Source organism: Procambarus clarkii, chromosome 42 (assembly GCF_040958095.1).
Source record: "Procambarus clarkii isolate CNS0578487 chromosome 42, FALCON_Pclarkii_2.0, whole genome shotgun sequence".
In the NCBI taxonomy this organism is placed as follows: Eukaryota; Metazoa; Arthropoda; class Malacostraca; order Decapoda; family Cambaridae; genus Procambarus; species Procambarus clarkii.
Genome location: NC_091191.1, coordinates 5,616,509 through 5,637,915, shown reverse-complemented (window position 1 = coordinate 5,637,915; position 21,407 = coordinate 5,616,509). Strand labels below are relative to the sequence as shown.

Sequence of the window (21,407 nt, the reverse complement as noted above, 5' to 3'; positions counted from 1 at the left end):
TATGTAGAACCAAGGTTAGTGCATAATAATCTATCAGAGATCTAATTACGGCATAGTCCAAAACATAATTTTTCGGTCCGTCTTTATATTGCTGTTGTAATCTGTGAAATCCAGTTAAGGTACATGGGATCAAGATAGTAAAGTACTGGAGAGATAAAATACCAGTATAATTAATGAATAAGTACAGTATGTTTTAAATTTTTAGTTTTGTTGGTCTTATATATATTACCAATTTGTCTGTTGACCAAATCTGCTGTACGGTGTAGATTAGTAATTGAGATGATAAGATCCCATCATCTCATGATGGGCCTTGGTGCATATAAGGAATATCATTGGTACTGTATAGTTAAATGTGGAAGTGTGAATTAAGACTACCTCTTGAGAAGTGCCTAGTTGTATTACTTTATTTTCTCTTTTGTAATGCTGAAATAATGCAAGAGACTTAATTTTATCATTTTGTATTCAGTGTAGCAGTTGACCATCTATGTAAATTTTTAGCAAATTCATGTGATATAACTTGTCTTTAGCCATATCAAAGATATTTTTCTAGTCAATAAATGTTGCACATTTGTGCCTTGTATCAACATGCAATTAGAAAAGTTGGGATACGATTTTATTTACTTACCATATGTGAAACCATTGACATCAAGGAACATATGCTCTAATTTCATGCAATAATCTATTAAACATCATTCTATCCACATATACACATAGTTATTGCGATGGAGCAAAAATCATATTACCTAGGCATTGGTATTTGTACCGTAAAACTGTTAGTGCATGAGACAGACTAGATGACAACTAGTGACAACTTGCACAATGCACTTTAAATACAGTAGTGTACTACTGTGTTCATGCTTTAGAAGTTTATCACAAGAGATACTGTCCTCACATGAGACAGTACTGCTGTCATTGTTGAGCACTGCATTCAGATCATTTTCAGTATAAAGAACACAGCATTCATCTAGGCATTTACCAAAATTTATTAAGAGTATTTCTATACAGTATGTGCATTTAAATGTAATTTATACTTGTACAAGATGGCAATATGTTGTACTTTAAAATAAAAGACCATTTTGTATTATATTTACTTTTCTGCAGCAGATTTGAACGAGATGCCTGTTTTTTTAATGTCAATAATTCACTAATAATTTTCCAGGCTTTGCTCAAAGAAATGTGCTTGGTGAGCCCACTAACACGATTTTTTCGATCAGTTTGTCTAAGATGAGGCAGTTTTTCCATCAATTTAGTAAGTGATAAGTGAGGCTTGAAAATTATTTATGTGCAAAGTGTTTGTAATGTTCATTTTTTGGTGACAACACAGAATAGTGACTAAATACATATTTAGTATAAGTTACAAAGTTGGATGATTCAGGAGGCTTGGTCGGGAACCGGGCCACAGGGACTTTGAGCCCCAAAATCATTGCAAGGTAAATCAAATCATCTCAAGGTATGAATAGTGCATCGACATTGTGACAAATTGAGTCATAGTGTGCTACTGTTGAATGCTGGTTGCAGTAGAGATCTGGTTGGCCAGTAATTCTTGATCACTTATGTAATGAGACTGACAATGCTGTGATTCTTAAGGCCTTACATTTGCGCTCACTTGACCTGTTTCCAAGCCCATGCCACTTGTAAATCAGCTGATGGGAAGGCTTGCCCAGTATCTGTTGGATGTTATTAGTAATGTAGTTTGTGGAATTTCTTGGATACATGTATTGATGTAATTAGTGTGTGGGACATTTGGGAACCTTTTAATATCTGTCATAGAATTTCTTCAAAAGCAAATTTCTTGAGGATAATTTAAGTACCTGTAGCTGCTTTAATGTGGTTTGCTACATACTCTTATAATAATTTATAATTCCTTGTGTCAGGGGAGACAAAGCCAGCGTGTATTCATACACGTTTGGCTTTTTATCAAGGTTCCCACGCAGGATTCGAACTTGGAATTCTCAATTGTGCGTCAAGAACAAACCTCATTTTACTACCGGGACCCTTTATTTTTAAGTTTCTTACAACTTTTCTATCTGTCTAATTTATTATTTACCAAAAGTTCCATTATTAATTACCATTTAGTATTATTGTATTGTAGTATTAATTCTGTTTGACTTATTGAAACCATTTAATCTTAAATTTTAGTTGTCTTGTTAATAATTGTACTGAGATGGTAGACAGGTAAAAAGAATTAACTGGCGTGCCTTTGTGAGAAAAAAGAGAAGAGGAAGTTCAGGATGAAGATAGGTAGAAAACATGTTACATGTGTGTGAGAGAGGAAGCAGAAAGTTTGTGTGAGCAATGCATAGGATGTGGTAAGGAGCAAAACTTTGGAGAGGAAGTTTAAGAGTGAATGTATTTGACTGTACACTGTATATGGCAATTCATGAGCAGTACTGTACACCTGGCTTTATAAAGCAGTGGGGGGTGTTTCCGTAGATTAGTACTGGAGTCTGGTAGGGTTTGTTTTTCCAGGATATTAGTCGGTATAATATAAATGACCTAGTGAATGTGGGGTAGTAATTTTCGTTTGTAATACAGTATACATAACTTTCTTTCATTACATAGGTCATCTTTTTTTCCAGGCTGATATCTTTCCACCCATAATGGTTGAAAAAGGGGTTAATGATAATCAGGATGATGTTAGTATTGAAAAAATCTCATTTATAATTAAAAGATCACTGAATTTTTGTACATTTTCAGGCTCATAGTTTTGATTCCAGTTAGCAATGAAGTTAGTTTATTGTTCCTTTTTTCACTGCTAACCTTCAACTATTTAGTCTGGCACCAGGCAAATCAACATTAGCTAAATGTAAAACAACTGTTATTACTAAATGGTCAGATTAGATTACCTAGTCTCCAAGCCTTGAGTTTTGTATGATATGTTAAGGTCAGTATATCTATGAAGTACTACTCATCAGTTGATTCTTACTGATAATTTGGACATCACATGTATTGATAAATGTGAACATTCTTCGATCACTAGTGTTTGTGGTGGGGTCTTCTAATGTTTTGTGTCTGCCTGATGCCATGCTACTGAAACCTATTACATTTTTGGGAGGATAGAGGCCATGTGGAAGTAATTTGTTAACATACATTAGACAAGTGTTTACTGAACTGGGGTTATAACATGAAAAGCTGAGTAACTTATATAACAGTTTACTAGTAGACAAACAGCATCAGTGGCCCTGTCATAACTTTGAGATGGAGGTCAGAATACAATTTTCTATTGAAATAATGTTCCAATTAGGTATCTTGATGTCACTATTCATTTGTACAGTATTGTAATTACCCATTATTCAGTACCTTCTAGAGTGCTTGACTAATTTTCATGGATTTTATCACTCTACTGGAATGTAAAATTTCATGATGATTTTCTTCATGAAAGTGATTATCAAAGAAGGCACCAAACTGGGAAGAACTTTTTTTTTCAATAAATTTCATATTCATTGGACACAGCTTAAAGTCATCCATTATGTCTAGCCATTGCTCTGGTATTAAATCAAGTAACTGCCTTGCACTTGTGCATCATGGTCAACTGCTAGTTTTTTATTTTTAATTAGTACCACAAGCATCATTGTTACCATCTTCATTTTCATCTCTTTCCCTTCTTTTGCCTCCAATAAAATTCTCCATAACTTTACAAGGTCCACTGTCAATATCATCATTACCACTACCCCTACGCTTGTCTCCATTTTGATGCCTTACCATTAGTATTTACATTTTTTACACTGATATCACAATTATCACTCAACTCATCACTTCTTTTATAATTCCTGCATTCACCCTCAAGCATTTTTCCAACCATAACCATAATAACTGTCATTATGGAAATTATTTCCTGATGATCGTGATCATGAGCAAGAGGCTCCCAGGTGGGGTGTGAGGAAAGGTGCATATACATAACTAACATTCTCCTAAGTTAAGATTGGGGACTGATCATATTGCTATTTTATGGCAACATTCACTTGTTTTGCACCATCATTTATGCACTGAATTGTTCATGGTATTATTTTCTTTTTCAACTACATTATTTAAATAAATTGCTTTACTCTATTTTACATGTCAATGAAATATGGAATGATCTTTAAGTCACTAATACTTACAGCTGGACCATGGGGGTATAAAAGTAAGTAATTATCAAAAGAAGGCACCAAACCGGGAAGGCTATGTAGCACATGGGGGTATAAAAGCAGGCATATGTTCCTGCATGCATCCACACTTCTCTATGCTCTGCTGGTGGCTATACCTGTGTACTTTTGTAATTTGGTGGGGAGGAGTGGGTACTCTTCCCTATCAAATGGAGCAAGGAAGTATGGCCCTGGCAGATGTTGGCAATTACCAGGATTGTTTATATCCAAGCTAAATAGCCATGTTGATTTACTTATCAAGGATCTTCTGAGCTGCCTCAATGTGAGGCTTCAAAGTAGTTGTACTAACAGCTATTCTCAGGAACCTATGAGCGAGAAGCTCCTTGGCAGATGCACGCTTTTCAATGTCAACTTCAAGACAGCAATTTAAAAAATCCTGTAAAATATCTTAGGTAAGCCACAAATCAAATTATTACATAGTTAAACTGGTGATTGATGAATCAATATGTGTAACCTTTAGATCAGAAGATCCTCATGGAGTGGATATGGTATAATTATAAAGTAAAAAATCTGTAGAAGGAAAAGATTGATGAAAGTTTGGGATCACATGATACTCATTTGGAATATATTCAATATCATTATTAAAAATATGTTAATTCCCCCTAAGGAACAATGGAATAAATGTAGTGTTTACCATAATGAATGTTGCATGTGCAATCATCTAGATATTCTTACTGCATACTAGAACTTGCTCTAAACACGATATTAAACACGCACAATAACAATATAATATCCTTTAATATATTAAAAATAAATATATTTAATTTTTAATACAATATATTAAAGAAATTTTATTTTTAACTATTTAATCTTTATTGTACTTAAAGCTTTAATTATACTTCACATTATCATCTGCCTCTGCAATCTCCAGTGGGAATTTACTCTCACACACACAAAATTAGAAGAAAGGAGAAAAAGAAACAATATGATCACTATGAATAAAAATAGTACTGGAAATTGATAAAATTGCTAAGAAGAATTCTTGAAACCTAGAACCTCAAGAACAAGAGGTCATAGATTTAAGCTAACTAAACAAGCTGTTGAAAAAGCATTAGAAAGTTCACGTTTGCAAACAGAGTGGCAGACGGTTAGAACAAGTTAAGTGAAAAGGTGACGGAGACCAAAACAGTCGGTAGTTTCAATGCGTTATATGACAAAGAGTGCTGGGAAGACGGGACACCACGAGTGTAGCTCTCATCCTGTAACTACACTTAAGTAATTACACACACACCCAACTCACTCCCACACTCACTATTTAGCAGTCTATTTGAAGCTGAGCATAGCTTAAACAAGAAATTATGAGTGAAGATGAGCTTCCACAGTTTATTCCAAGCTGGACTGAGTAATATGCCCCAGTTTCTCCCTTCCCCCCATTAATATCCCAGTAGGGGAGGATTGAAAAGACATACTGTATGCTGAGTCAGGTATAAGAAGGCTGAACTGGCCTGGTTCAAAATTTGCCATGTCCCTGTGAGAGCGGGACAATGCCTAATGGTGTAACCAAGTGGGTTCAGCTCATAAAATAGTCTAAAACATAATATATAAAAAACTCATACCTGAAAATCGGGAGACAATTTGTTCCATGAAGGAATGTCCGGCTTTCCATTCAATGCAATTAGATAGAGAGCACGGAGTGGTGATTCCTTTAGATATGGAGGTTCCCCTTCAATCATCTCAATGGCCATAATGCCTAAAGACCAAATATCAACCTTCTTTCCATAATGTTTACGATTCACAACCTAAAAAATCAAAAGATAAATGTAATGCCTTTTTCTGGTGGGCCCCTCAGAAACTTCTTTTGCCTATAGTGGCTCTGAAAGGCTGCCAAGGCTTTGGGAATCGCACCAAGTCTCTAAGACCCATCCAATCTACCAGGAGTTAGGACCTGAATCTGGCTCTCTCTACAAGGTAAATGGAGCTTGGGAATCAGAGATCAATCCAAAGCTGAGAAAGAAAGTATAAGTATACCAAAAAAAGCAAATGCTTGAAAAAATTTGTAACCTTGAGAAAAACACAATCAATCATTGCCACTTGACAACCAAAGCCAGAAAAATCCAGTGTATATTTGGCACTAAACCAAATGCTCAACATCCTTCTCATAAGACAATAAGAGGTCAGCACTCACACCATCTGGCCCAGAGACTGCAGAAGCTGGAACTGCAAGGTACAATACTATAACATGGCCACAGCCTGACACACTGCAGCTCAACAAAACAGCTCTGTGAAAATTATAACCTAATGCCATCAAATAGCACACCCCCAAAGTGAAAGGGCTCCTCATCCCAACTGAGAGAGAAAGACAAAGGTTGGAAGATTGACTTTCAGCAACCAAAAGCACTAAACTGGTCCTTAAAAACCAGGGTTGAATGTAATGAAATGCCCTTTTCTGGGTGAGTCCCAGAGGCTTTCCAGAGCTTACCAGGCTGATATGTATGTATTAGACCATGGCATCAATCAATTCGATTGGAGTTCTTGCCTACCAGGGACCATGAGCCAGAACCTGGCCCCCCTCAGAGAGGCACGAGGAGCAATGGCCTATAGAAACCCCCATGTGGTTGGTAGCATTCCATGTCTGCCATCGACCAGATTAGGCACTCGGAAAGGTAGGCATCCCAAAGCAAACTCCACCCAGTTAAAAATTGCTACCGAAAGCCAAACTATCAAATAGATCTCCACAATCTGAAAACAAGTAAACAAGCATGACGTCACAATCACTGTCACACCGCTGTCTGTGCAGCTACCCCCTCCTGGGAGGGGGAAGGGGTGAAGTAGTTGGAGTAAATCGTGAGTAGTAGTCCAGATGACCTGGACTACCATCTGATGGCAGTCAAGTGCATTATGGCTGGGAGTGGTTATCCTGCTGCAGCGATGGTTTGCCTTGTTTTCCCTCAGGTTACAAATTTCATTTCAAGCAGTTGCTTGTTTTGATTCTCTTTTACACTTTTTTTCTGGTTGATTCCTGATTCCAAGGCTCTTCTTGCCTCATAGAGCACACCAGATTCTGATCTTGGCTCTCAGTAGGCTCAAGTGAGTCTAAATAGGCCTGGTGCAACTTCTTAAGGCTTGGCAACCCTACTGCTATAGATTGGGGAGCTACTGAAAGGGCCCCTCTCAGAAATATAAAATATTGTTTTTTATACTGAATATACAGCACAAGATATTTCAGTTATTTTATTATATAATAGACAGGATATTTAACAATGTACAATAAATTCAAAATACTAATTTCTTCTTGCAAATTTTGTTATGATTATCATACCTAAACAAAAAATTATTATTATTTCTGAATATACAATGTAAAAAAAATTAGTTTATAATGTAAGTGATTTATTCCTTTGTTAACTATTTTATCAAAAGACAGGATGTAATTTTCAGGCTTACCTCTGGAGCCATCCAATATGGAGTGCCAACCATAGTCTGGCGCTTCTCATCCCCAGTGATGTTAGCACAGAACCCAAAATCAGTCAGTTTAACAGATCCATCTTTGCCAAGGAGCACATTATCTGACTTGATATCTCGATGTATTACCCCCTACAAAATTTCAGTGATACAAATAATGAGTAACATAAAACATAAAATCACTAGCAATGTAACTAGGTATTGGTCATTATTCAGGGCTGTTGAGGAGTTGACCCTATACATACTCTATCACCATCTATAAGAATTCTCATCCACTATTCCCAGCTGCAAGTATCCTCCTCCTCTAAAGAAAATCTATAATCAACATACGTTTTCATGAAGATAGTCGATGGCACGTAAAGTATGATGGCATACAGCTGCAATTTGAGGTTCTTTGATTACAGTTTCAGTTACAATATCAGTCAGGGGCCCGCCATCCAACAGCTCCATGACAACCTAGAAGTAGAAGATTAAATATTAAGTGTTCTGGATTATTTTTCTATCAATGAATGAAAGAAGATTGCAAATACAGTATATATACTGGAAACAGCTCAAATTTGTACATTTTCAAAAACAAGTTCTCGCTACCAGGAACAATATATGTATTTATTAATATTTTCATAGAAATCACAAAAATAAAGCCTTGAATGTAATGAAATATCCTTTTCTAGTGGAGCCTTCAGGTGCTTCTCTGTACTAAGCACTGATTAAGCCATGCCTTAGAGAAAAAAAACAGCATTGAATGTAATGAATCACCAATTTCTGTGTGAGCCCCAGTGGTTCTCTGATTCCCTCCCTCCCTCAGGTAGTCGGGTCACTTTGCATCATTCATTGAACTGACAATGGAGTGGCTTGTAGGCAGTATCCTGCCCCTACCTTCCCCCAAACGATTGGAAGGGTGGAGTGAAAGAGCTGGCGCTAGATTCATGACATTATCGATCATTTGTTTGCATTGCTATGGTCGTTCTCAAGGGTGCAAGTCTTGGTGACAGCCAGCAGTAGTTTGCTGTGACTCTCTGACTTTCTGGGTACCTTCTTCGGTGGTGGCATAAATGAATAACTTAATACAGTACATACTGTATATAAATGCCATGGCTCTTTGTGCCTCTTTGAGGTTCTGGTTCTGGGTCTCCAGTAGGGCATAGACTTCCGTGACTGATGGCACCTACATCGGAGATTAGTAGCTTCAGGGAGCCACAAGGAGCTTCACCCAGAAGGCAAGCCTCTGAGATCCACCCTAACTAACTGCAAGCCAGGACCACAATCAGACTCACTCTATGAAGTGAGGAAAACTTGGGGATCAGGGATCTACCCAAAAGTGAGAAAAATTTCCCCAGAAAGCACAACATTCCAGGGGATACCTAACACCACTTGGCTTAAGTGTGACATATTAGGACTGGGGCCCAAGCAAGGGGCATGGGCACCCTATACAAGACCATGTGAGTGAGTTACGGTGCAGGCTGGTGGAGACCCCAAGGTGGCCTGGACTGCAATCTGGTGTTAAGCGAGGTACAACAGGATCAGCATGTTTACATCACGGAAACAATCGTTTGCAATCGTTACCTTTGGGTAACTATTTTTCATCATGCAGTTGCTTGTTTTGTTATGTTTATGCTTATGCTTTATGGCAGGAATTAGAACTCAGTTTTGATGTAGATCTCTGATCCTCCAGCTCCCCACTTGCCTCATTAATGTAACCAAGTTCTGGTCCTGGTAGGCAAGGGTGGGTCTCAGACCTAGTTCCTTTCTCTAAGGCATGGCTTGATTGGTGTTTAGTTTCGGGGAGCTTCTGAGGGCTTCCCTCCCAAAAAGATATACTAAATATCCAATTTTATAAGAACAAAACAATTTATACCTTAAAAGAGCAACCCAGCCTCCTGTTTAGATAGTACTTTTTTCAACTACGTGGACCATCATACATATACTGACATAATGAACAATGAGCTAATAGAATTTGGTACTATTCCCTTTATAGTCTAGAAAAAATATAGCTAAATCCAAACTTAAATATTTGTGTTCCTAGGATGGTTAAGTTAGGTTAGGTTACATTTTATTAACAAAATAAATAAATAAAACTTTTCTGGTTGCCCAAATTCAATAGTATTGTACTAAATTCTACTTTCTAACTGTCCATTACAGTACATCAATATATGTATGATGCTCCACATTGTTACTATAAATACAGTACTATCTAAATAGGAGGATGGGCTGAAGAGAGTTTCATATCTTACCCACAGATGATTGTTAAGTAAAAACACGTCAAGGAAGTTAACAAGATTTTCATGCTGGAGATTTTTCATTACATTTATTTCTGTTAAAATTAATTCCTTTTTGGGTTGCTTGCTAAGATCAATGTCTTTAACTGCAACTTTATGACGTGTAGTTTTCTCATAAGCTCTGAACACTGTTCCAGATGCCCTAAAGAATAAATGCATGTTATTATTAAATTTGAAGAGCAGAATATGTTTTCAAGGACAAATAATAACACAAACCCTCCCCCCACACATGAGAAGTTGACATAATAGCACTGGAGATCTGTAATCAGGATGATAAGCTAATAATCATAAATACATAGTATAGTCCACTGCCATGCATTTAGGAACAAGGTTTTGTGCATGTAAGTGGCACATGAGAACTGCCAAGGAACTACCAAGGTCCAACTTTGATAGCTCAATTTACTTGGCAACCTCAATTTACTCACCACAGTGCTAGCGGTGATAGGAGATAACTGGAGCTTCTTCCCAACATTACGAGCCAAACAACACAAGGCCTAGGAAGCCAGTTAGGTAGGGCCCACAAAGATATGGGTCAAGACCCCAACATACAGTAAGTGGAAGAAACCAGCAGTTTAATTAAAAGAGCAGAAAAGAGACCACAGAAGAAACGACAAGGAAACCAGTGCTTACACTAGAGAGTGCACGTTCCACAGGCAGAGAAGACAAGAAAACTACACAGAGGTCCCAGGGTCCAATAACCTGGACCTCTAGACACAAATCTTCCAGAACCCAGAATGCATCTAATAAAAAATAATGAGAGAACCAAAGCACCCTTCCAGACACCCCCAAGCCCAAAACAGGAACACAAGCAACAGACTCAGGAAATGGATCTGGAAATGACTTAGGGGTCCTTGCTTAGAAAATAATATGTAATACTGTAATTATATTGGCCTGTATCTCAGAAAGTGATATGCCAAAGTTGAAAGTTAATGCCATTAGAGTTTATATATATTATACTACAGTGGAACCTCGAATAACGACTTTAATCCGTTCCGGCGCCGTGGTCATCATGTGAAACGGACGTCATTCAAAATGAAGTTCCCGATTGAAAAGAATGTAAATAAAATAATCCGCTCTACCACTGAAAAACATCAATATGATATTCAATGTTTTAAATAATGGAGCAGCCTACCTTACATACACTGAACAAACTTTTATGACATTTTTCTTTCTTCAAATTTGTTCAATTTTTTTTTTTCATTTTTTGTATAGCAAAAGGTTCGTTCAATGTTTGTCAGGTAGGCTGTGCCATGTTTCTTAAAAAAAAAAGAAATAAAAAAATGAAAAAAATTAAGAATTTTGAAAAACAGAACAAATGTCAAAAAGGTTCGTTCGGTGTTCAGCAGGTGCTCCATGTTTCTTAATAAAAAAAAAAAAAAAAAAAAAATTAATGGAAACAATTTGAAAAATGGACAAATGCCATAAAGGTTCATTCAGTGTTTGTCGGGTAGGCTGCTCCATTATGACAATCTTTGTGTTTCAAATGTATTCCATTTGTTTTGTATTTTTCATTTATTTCCCAATAATGGAGCAGCCTACCCGACATACACTGAGCGAACCTTAATGGCATTTGTCCGTTTTTCAAATTGTTTCAACTGTTTTTTTCATTTTTCGTTTTTATTTTATTTAAGAAACATGAAGCAGCCTACCTGCCGAACACCGAACGAACTTTTTTGACATTTATTCTGTTTTTCAAAATTCTTCATTTTTTTTCTTTTTTTTAAGAAACATGGAGCAGCCTACTTGACAAACACCGAATGAACCTTTATGACATTTGTTCTTTCTTTAAAAAAATTCATTTCGTTTTTCTACAAAAAAGTCAATGCTTTACAACATCCCAGCATCAACAGCATCTTTAAACAAAGAAAAATAATTTATTTGCATCGTCGGAGACGTCCGAGAATGTGCGAGAAGCAGCCCGCGACCCCACCATGTGGTGTTGACGTTATTCAAACGAGTGGTTGCCTAACAAGACGAATTGTTGGCAATCGGGGCGTTCGTTACCCAAATTGGTCGCCATTTGAGGCGGTCATCACTCGAGGTTCTACTGTATTATAATTACTGACATTTCATTGTTATAAAGATATGACCATAAAAAATAATATAAAAGCACCATGTGTACCTTAGCAAAAGCCTGTGCTAGATATTTTTTATATCTCTACCAGGAATACCTGACTTAAAACTACAATAATGTACAGTACAGGTATATGACATTTTTTAAATGTTCACAAAGTTCAGGCACACATATACTGTATAATGATGTCAGTAAAACTGTTACACATACCCTGAACCTAATTCTATATCACGCTCGTACAGTAACTCTGGATTTCTTGAAGAACAAATTCGTCGAAACTCCATCATTACTTCCTCGTCACTCAATTTCTGGCCAGCTTTCCTCCGCATCTGTTACAAAACAAGGTTTGAACAATAATGAATGTTTCCCTATACCGTACTGTACAATGAAAGGAGACTACCATTCCTATTACTATATTATTACCTAGTCTGAAAAAGGATCAACTTGCTCTCTCTCTCTCATTAGGCATAAAAAAAAGCTGAATAGTACAGTACATATATGGTATACAACCAAGAACATTATGTTAAAATTCATTTACTAACACATCAATGATATGAGTGGCCCTCACATGAACCTATGATGCTCATTTCATATTAGAAAGGGGGGTTGAACAAGCACAGCTTTTATCTCTGAATATAAAGTGTAAATACAAAACATCCCTTCAATATGTTAGTAACAAAAGTGTTCATGTGTTGGAAAAGGCCTTATCAAGAAGCAAAAATAAAAGGAAGCATGAAGTGTTGACTACTGAACAGAGATAAAGCAATGTGTGTGTAATGAAAAGTTTTTCCGAGTTGTACGGCAGTGGCTCCCATTGTCCTACATTAATGGCATCTGTAGAACACTATGACAATGCCAGTCTTCCAGTGGTAATCTTTTCAGACCAGAGTGAGTAAGCCCTCCCACAGCTCAGCTATAGTGGACCTACTGAAAGGGGCCTCCCAAAAAAACTAATTTCTTTTTAATCGTACCACTGGAAAGAGCAAGTAATTTTCTTTATAGAACTGTAAAGACAAAAATTTAAATAACATGTTCCTTTTTTAGTCTAATTCAAACCCAAGAAAAGTACTGCATGGGACCAAGACATTAGTGCCATAGCCAAAGAGTCAAGGTGATGGATGCGAGTCTTAATAAATTTTTGACACTGTGGGTTCTTAAACAAGACAAACAATACTGTACACTGCTCTCCTGGTAAGGTGAGTAAAACTTTGACAGTGCGCTAGACTGTTTCATTTTATGTGGTACATGAATTTTTTTGTTGTAGTATACAGTATGTTATTTTGACCTTGCATTACTAAAAGTGTGTCCGCCAAACTGTGCTTGCAGAGGTTGAGCTTTCGTTCAGCCAGAGAACAAATGAAAAACTGTATATTCAGTATGTACAAAGGTTGCATGCTAAGGCTAACCCAAAACAGCAGAAAGATAACTAAAAACATAAGAGTTTAGTCAAACTGTACAATGTTTTCTGTGATAAGAATATTAATTACCTGTACAGGGCTCTGGCCAGCCTTCAGTTTAGGATGTTCATCTTGGTAGTCAAATGGTCTTGAAATCTCTACCTCTTGTGGTTCTTGGCTGTTGGTTTCAAGCTGAAGAAGAGCAGTTGTATACAAGAATTCTTTAATATACAAATGCACTAACATGAAGAAGCACAAATGCACACCTCATCAGCAGAAAATAGTAAGAAGGCTTTGATCTACAGTATCTGCCTTTCTGAGGGGTCCAGGTTCTGGCTCGTGGTCCCCGGTCAGCTAGAACTTCAATCGAATTGAGTGATGCCACGGTCTAATACATACATATCAGCCCAGTAGAGCTCTAGGGGGACTGGAAGAGCCCTCCACAGAAAAAGAGTTGGCTCTTACTTTATATTTCTTTTTCTTGAAGAATTTAACGGAAAATGTTCCTAAATAATATAGTTGAATAAAGAAAATACCAAAAATGGTTTCGAACTTAATATTTGTATTAAATATTTTTGGATGCGACAATACCAAGGGAACTATAAGGAGAAAGCACCAAGTCATTATGACTATATAGCACTTGGATAAGGGTCAGGGGGGGGGGGGGGTTGGAGGAATGGTGCCCAACCACTTGGATGGTCAGGAATTGAACACAGACATGCATGAAGCGAGACCGTTCTTCTACCATCAAGTCCAAATGGTTGAGCACCATTCCTTTCCCAAAAAACTTCTAATTAATGACTTTTTTTATGTACACTAACAAGATTCATAATTTTATTTGGTAATAATTACCAGATAAATGTCAACTCATGGTAATTATAGGAATATATTGACAGAATCCAATTTTCATAAATTTAAATAGTGATAAACATCAGTTGAAGTAAGCCATCATCTAAGGATTAAACAAGTTCTTTAGTGGATTTCATTAGAAAGGTTTGTTGTTCAGAGGACCCTACAAAGAGTCTTGGTGTTGCAAAAGCTAGACTTCCCCTGAGAATTAAAACCAAAGTGTATGCATCTTGCCAGGTCATTATAAAGTCTATTTCTCTTAATAAATTAATGTAATTACATACCTTAATGCACTTCATTGTGCTTGCTTGGGTTTAGCTTTGGCTCACTGGACCCACCTCACAACTTTCAGTCAACTGGTGTACAGGTTTACAAGCCTACTGGTATCTATCATATCTACATTTGAAACTGCCATCACCACTTCACTTCTTAATGCATTTGATTTCTTCACTTCTCTGACACTGAAAAAAATTCTTTCTAATATCTCTGTGGCCCATTTTGGTACTCAATTTCCACCTGTATTCTTTTGTTTGTGTTTTACTCATCTCATGAAATCTGTCATTCTATCACTTCCCTGAGAACTTTGTATATTGTAATCATGTCTCATATAACCTTTCTGTCTTCCAGTGACATGAAATTTAATATCATTAATCCTTCTTTGTAACTAATACTCTCTCAATTCTGAATCTAGTTTGGTGGTATATCTATGAATATTCTCTGACTTTGTTTTGTGTTCGACAAGTTAGGAATCCAAGCAGGCACTGCATATTCCACGATTGGTCTGATATATGTAATACACAAGGTCCTGAATGAGTCCTTATTAATAGCTCTAAAGGCAGCTTTTATGTTGCCCAACCTAGCATGCACCACTGATGATGAGTGAGCATCATGTTTTTATAAATAATATGGTAATAAGATAAAGGTACTGAGACACACACAAAGGCATCAATATAATAATAATAGAAAATTGCCACAGTGATACAATGAAAATCAAATAGACAGGCATAGAGACAGTCAGAGAATAACAAACAAAAACACAGACCTAGACATACAGATACAAACTTAGAAACATTGTCTTATACTATTGGGCTTAGTATATTATCTTATACTATTCAAAGGCACACTCTTTCTCTTCCTGTGAATGACTGGTGGTAGGAACTAGGAAGGGAAGAAATGCCATTGACAGATGGATCATTAAGACTGTATGGGTGTTTGTGCTTAAATAAGTCAGAGATCATAACTCAGGAACCCCCTTTGAAATTTTAACGCATGAAACATATATAAAGTAAGATCAATTTTACTTACGTCTTCAGTAGGTACTTTTTCCTTAATTACTTCTCCAAAATCATTGTCTGAAAATTAAAAAAATAGTATATTCAATTAAATTACAGGCAGGAAGGAGCTCCCATATAATACAAATAATGACTGCTAAGTTATTCAAAATTCATACCAAAATTAAAATAAAATCAAAATAAGATCTAAATGCTTATACACAAGGAAATCACAATACTGTAGCATGATATATCAATGAGAAAATCACTGGAGCAGAGCAGGGATTGAACCAGCATCTTGGTGAATGCCAGATATATGCCATACCCTTTGCAGAAAATATTTATTACCATAACTTCTAATTATAAAATATTAAAATATATCTTAATGAGAGATACTCTCTGTTCAGGTGTAACAAATTAATACGTAATTTATAAGTGTGTAGTTAAGCAGAGTGATGCCATTACACAGGCCAGCAAAAAAAAAAAAAAAGTATATTCATTAAATTTAACACTTCATTTTTCGTATTAACACTTTCGGCGACACTTAATTCTGTCAGCAACAGATGACAGCGGTTAATGGGTTCTGGTACTCGTTTTGAAGGTCAGAGGATCTGGTCAAACATTACATAATTTAGAGAGAAAAAAATTCTTGAAATATGAAGTGTCTTATATCCTATTGAATTTTTGGCCCATTTTCAAAGATTAGCCATTTCACAATAGCTAATTTTTAGCAGCAAAGGGGTTCATTGGACCAGCCTCTGCAAAGTTGGAATTTTTCCATTAGGCTAAATATGAGCAAATGGCTCCTCTGACTGCTATGAAACTGGTGGTATTACCTGGTGGTGGGTAGTTCAGTAATTAGTTGTTAGCAAGAAGACAATTGGCTGTCCATGTGATCTCAATTATTGTTTGAAAAGAGTGTTGAGTGGTTTGTCTCAGTTGTTTTGCATGATGGCAAGCAGTTCCACAAGTGGTAGATTATGAAAGCTATTCTCTGTCTTCTCTCCAAATTACATAACAAGACTACTTAAAAAGTTCCTTATCATGGCATGGAAGAAGTTAACAAGGGTTGTCATTTTTGCAGTGTTATGGGTGGACTCTGGCTGATGACTCAGAGAGAAGCCGAGACAAACTTACACAGAAGATTTGATGAAAATGTTTTGTTTCAAAAGCTTCATAAATTGATGACAAATTGAATAAGTATGTATGTGGCTGAAACAATCTCCAATACCCATATGGGATATGGTGATGAAATCTCCACACTGCAGACTTTACCATCTTCACCAATAACTTAAAGAATGAAACCAAAGCTAGAATTTACAAAAACAATTATTTCCAGGCATCAGAGAGGGTAGTAATGTCACTATTTTTCTGTTAAAATAAACTATTAGTATGCCTTCAAAATGTTATGATTAAGAGGTAAAGCAAGACTATCTCACTGCAACAGACAACTGTACATGTTAAATCATCAGGAAGGATTTGTTGCAAAAGCCATCACAGTCCTGAACTCTTAAAACAGCAAAGGGAAACTCGTATATCTCCTAAATGTAGGAGCATGAATGTAGTAACCAAGACTCTTAACATGTTCCTATGTTATCTGGTCTGGTTTTTATGTCAAAGTAAAAATGGAATAAAAAGCAATAAATAAATTAAAAAAACATACCACTTTCACTTATTAGTTCCTCAGCTTCCAAAACCTCTTGAACAGGTGACGGGATAAACTTTGGTTCACCCTTCTGTTTCAACATGGATGCATTCCAGAACATAACTGCTGAGAGGGCAGCTTCAGGATTATTCTGTACTTCATCTTTTCTAAAAGATAAAAACATTAAATTATATGAGGGTTTCTGAAATATCCATCGGTGGGTATAAGTATAGAGAGGGTACTGTAAATCCCCTTCAACCTAACTTACTCAGACATAGATACAGCAGAACAAATTTAATTCAAAGTTTAAAAAACAAAGTACATACAGTATAAAGTTTGAAATAAATTTCTAAGTATGAAGTTTAAAAAAAAAAAACTTATTTTCAGCTTATGTTGAATCAAAACAAATCAATATTTCAATACAATTAAGGTGCTTCAAAGGTAAGCTTGATTATGTCATGAAAAATTTTTTTATCCACTTTCCACTTTGCACATACAGTATCAGAAGTTCCCTTTTACTGTCCAATACCTAATAACTGCTATCAACATTTATATACCTTTTAAATTTAACATACCATATTGTGATCACACCTCACAAGGATACAAGAGGTGAAAAAATAAAGTAGAGTAATTGAAAAAGAAACTTGGTTGATCAGCATAAGAGAAGAATTAAAAATTTTCATGAAGCAAATAATAATCTACTGTAATAAAAAAAAAAAATTATGTCCTGAAAACTGAAGTAAAAATTTCCAGAAACAATAGTTTAACATACCCAATAGTATTTTCAATATAATTTTTCCATGCTGGAGGAATGCCTTCAAAGGACTGTGTATTTTTATTGAAGACCACGTGAATGTCGTGTTTAACGACTGTTGGGGAAGATATTGCCATAACCTTGTCAGGTACATCCACATTGTGTTTGGTTGGGAAATACTTGTTGAATACTTTGAATTTTTTCATGTTTGTCCTGTGAAAATAAATAATCTAATAAATAAAGGTAGTCAATTATTTAAACATTACAGTAGGTACAAAATTATTATAATCAGGCAAAATACAGTGAAACCTCAGTTGACGACTGTCCCTTTTTACAAATTTTTCGGGTTACGATCTCAATTTCTTCATAAAATTCAACTCGGTTGGCGATCTTTACCTTGCTTTGCGACGAGTTTGTTGATACTGTACATGTATGGGTCAACTGAGCCATGGTTCCTGGCACAGGCGAGGCATGCTTTAGTTTACTAGTGCCTCACGCCTAGTGACAATCGTGCTTAAATTTTTTGTAAAGTATTTAATTGTTTTTCTGCCTTTTTGGTTTTTGAACATAAAATTATTATACATCATGCCATGGGTCCCAAGAAAGTCAGTGGTAAGGTTCAACCTAAGAAAATAGTTGTGAGTAGAGGCAGTAGAGGATGTCCCTTCTTCATTAAGAAAATGTGTGAAGTATGGAAAGAGCTGCAAAGTTTTGCTGAAAAGACTCGCCCAGAAAAACCTGAAGCAGGCCGTTGCATTGACCTTTTTAATGATAATGTGATGTCTTACTACAGACAAGTGATAAAATGTAGGGAAAAACAAGTCTCTATGGAAATGTTCTTCGCAAGACAAACAAGCAGTGAGCCACAACTAGGTCCTAGTGGTTATGCCTGTAAAACCTAGGAAAGTACCCCAGAGAAGTCATCAATGCCTGATATTATAATGGAAGGAGACTCCTCCTCCCCCCTCCTCACTGTCTTCCATATGCCAACAAGAGTCATAAAGAAAGGTAAGATATAATTTGTACATTCTGTAGTACAAAATATTTGTAGTACTGTATTATATATGAAATGTATTTTGAAGCTAATATTTTTAGGAGTGTAGAATGGATTAATTCAATTTAAATTTTTTCTTATGGGAAAATTTGTTTCTGTTTGCAAATTTTCGGTTAACGACCTGTCTGGGAATGGATTAAATTAAAAAACGAAGGTACCACTGTATATGAAAATTACCTTTACTATATTTTTAAATTTATTTATACAATACTGTGCAAAATCTTAGCCTAATTACTAGTTGTAAAAATAATCTAAATACATTTTAGATTTGTACCTACTGATTCAGAATTTGTATCAGTCAAATTAATGTACTGTACAGTACTGTTATATATATGAAGGTACAATAGTAATATTTATGGCATAAATTTATAAAACCAAAGTAGATAAGCATCATCTGATTTTGACAGATTGACAAGTTACTATACTTGGGAAGGGTAGCGTGGGCAGACATGAACACGAGAGGTGGGCTATTCCAGGAGTGTGATATGACCCCAGTGGTAGCTGACTTTGATACTGGAATACGATGTAGATGCAAGTTGGATTCGTTCTCAACTCACAATCAGGAATTCTGCGTTCGAGTCCAGGTCGGAACAGAAATGGTTGGAAGCATTTCAAATCACCTGTTCACATAGTAGTCAATAGGTACCCCAGAGTTAGTCAACTTCTTGTGAGGTTGCATCCTGGGGATGGTCAGTAGTTTGACCTTGGGGGGGGGGGGAACCTCAATATAATCCTAATACGTATAATTCACAATTCATTGTCGGGGGACAGGCAGTCAGTTTATACAGTACTGTACATGTTTGGTTTATATCGAGGTCGTCCCCCCTCAGGGTCGAATTACTGACCCTCCCCAGGATGCATCCCCACAACACGCTGGCTAACTCCTGAGTACCTATTTACAGCTAGGTGAGCAGGAGCATTCAGTGATAGGAAATGCACTTAACCATCTCTGTCCCATCCAAGATTCAAACCTGGAATTCATGTTTGTGAGTCGCGAACAATACTACAGGGACTGCCTGGCTGCCTGTCCCCCTAACAGGCAGGAATTACTTAATATACAGTACATAGTTTTAACAATGTGACAGTAGCTTGTCAAAACGTCTGTGTAAAATTTGAGCACATCTCTTCTCTTTCCACATACCCAAACACACTTCTTTGCTTTATTTTCATGCTCAAGAAAGTTAGTTTGGGTTAGGTTAAGTTAAACAGATCAGGAGCGACTGACTCACCATTAATATATTTCTCACTCACAATAAAAGACAGATTTTCTCTATATAAATAATACAGCAGTGAAACTTGCTATTTAAAACCACGTAAATAATGGCCAAAGAGAAAATTCCTGTTATTTCAGTAAAAGAGAAAATTCTGATAACCCGTATGTTATCCCATTAAAAAACACCAAAAAAAGTTTAATTTGAGGCTTATTTCCGTAATTAGTGTGTGGAGGAATTAGGTGATTGTACGGAGAGTTGAAGAGAGAGATGTGTGGGGGATGTTTACCTTGAGGGGTGACAGATATGCGAGAGTATACCAGAGTTTACACTGGCTGCTGCCCATCAGCTCTCTACTGGCTTCTCCGTATCTGTACACTAATCAGGACCACATCCTGTGTGTGTGTGTGTACTCATACACTCACACTCACACTCACACACTCATCAACAGTCATGTGCCAGCCTCGCTACGTTTAACATGCTGGGCATTTGGAGATAAAACTCTGACTGAATGTGAAATTATCAATTACAGACAGCCAACCCGACTAAGTTAAATACCTCGTCTGCTATGTCTATTTACTATTATTATTATTATTATTAATATTATTATTACTTATTCTTATTATTAGTTATTGTTATTATTATTATTTCGCACTGTACTTTGCGGTTGTATATAACCGATAATAATTACTTCTTTTTCTCAGGGAAAAACACACCAATGACATAATTTATGTTATATATATTTTGCTGTTATGTTATTTTGTTATATCGTCTGCGTGTTAGTGGCTTTGCAAGAATGTAAGAACACCCATATTAGGTACTCTCACAACCCAATGTAAATTAAATTAAAATCAATTAAAAATTATTTTTTTTATTCAGGAAATGTACATACATAGTTGATTTACGTAATTTTGGATTTATAGATGCAATGTACCTTATTGTATATGAATAAATAAATAAATCAAAAGATATAAGTAAATAAGTGTGAGTTCGTCGCCCGAGTTTAGTTTAGTTAATTTATTATGCACCCCATGCCCAGCCCTAATTAACATATCACGGATGCGCGAAAGAAACTATTCACTTGACTCAACGTTGATTTGGCGTCGAACCGGCGGTGACTGTGTTGCTGTTGTCTGTGTAAAGAATAGCGTACGGAGGGTTTACATAAATGTAAGCTCCTCCAATAGACCAGACGGGATCTCACCATGGGTATTGAAAGAGTGTGCAGAGGCACTCTGCTTGCCACTCTCCATAGTGTATAGTAGGTCACCGGAGACGGGAGACCTACCAGAAATATGGAAGGCTGCTAATGTGGTCCCAATATACAAAAAG

The 21,407-nt window shown here is 36.4% G+C and overlaps 1 protein-coding gene across 3 annotated transcripts; it reads right to left on the bottom strand.

Annotated features, from left to right (window-relative positions):
* Positions 1 to 1,424: 1,424 nt before the first annotated feature.
* LOC123770322 (serine/threonine-protein kinase PAK 2) lies at positions 1,425 to 20,584 on the bottom strand. Of its 3 annotated transcripts, none has more exons than XM_045762083.2 (11): positions 20,365 to 20,502; positions 17,829 to 18,023; positions 17,075 to 17,223; positions 15,446 to 15,492; positions 13,382 to 13,483; positions 12,105 to 12,223; positions 9,776 to 9,962; positions 7,875 to 8,000; positions 7,527 to 7,676; positions 5,702 to 5,884; positions 1,425 to 1,667 (listed from the first exon to the last, which is right to left on the bottom strand). In XM_045762083.2, exons 2-11 carry the CDS (start codon positions 18,014 to 18,016, stop codon positions 1,548 to 1,550), a joined length of 1,371 nt encoding a protein of 456 aa, XP_045618039.1. In that variant the 5' UTR covers positions 18,017 to 18,023; positions 20,365 to 20,502; the 3' UTR covers positions 1,425 to 1,547. The 3 variants fall into 3 exon arrangements, with proteins under 3 accessions (XP_045618039.1, XP_045618038.1, XP_069195955.1); XM_045762082.2 differs by lacking the exon at positions 1,425 to 1,667 and adding an exon at positions 2,633 to 4,521 and having other exon boundaries at positions 20,365 to 20,584; XM_069339854.1 differs by lacking the exon at positions 1,425 to 1,667 and adding an exon at positions 2,633 to 4,521 and having other exon boundaries at positions 18,207 to 20,377.
* Positions 20,585 to 21,407: the final 823 nt, after the last annotated feature.

What these genes read in the sequence shown, in the direction of transcription:
- LOC123770322 (XM_045762082.2), bottom strand. Translation starts at nt 18,016, where the DNA reads ATGAAAAAATTCAAAGTATTCAACAAGTATTTCCCAACCAAACACAAT. An exon ending in GGAACTAATAAGTGAAAGTG is followed by an intron (nt 15,493 to 17,074) that starts GTATGTTTTTTT and finishes TTTAATTTTCAG; the next exon opens with ACAATGATTTTGGAGAAGTA. An exon ending in GATATAGAATTAGGTTCAGG is followed by an intron (nt 9,963 to 12,104) that starts GTATGTGTAACA and finishes TTTATTCTTTAG; the next exon opens with GGCATCTGGAACAGTGTTCA.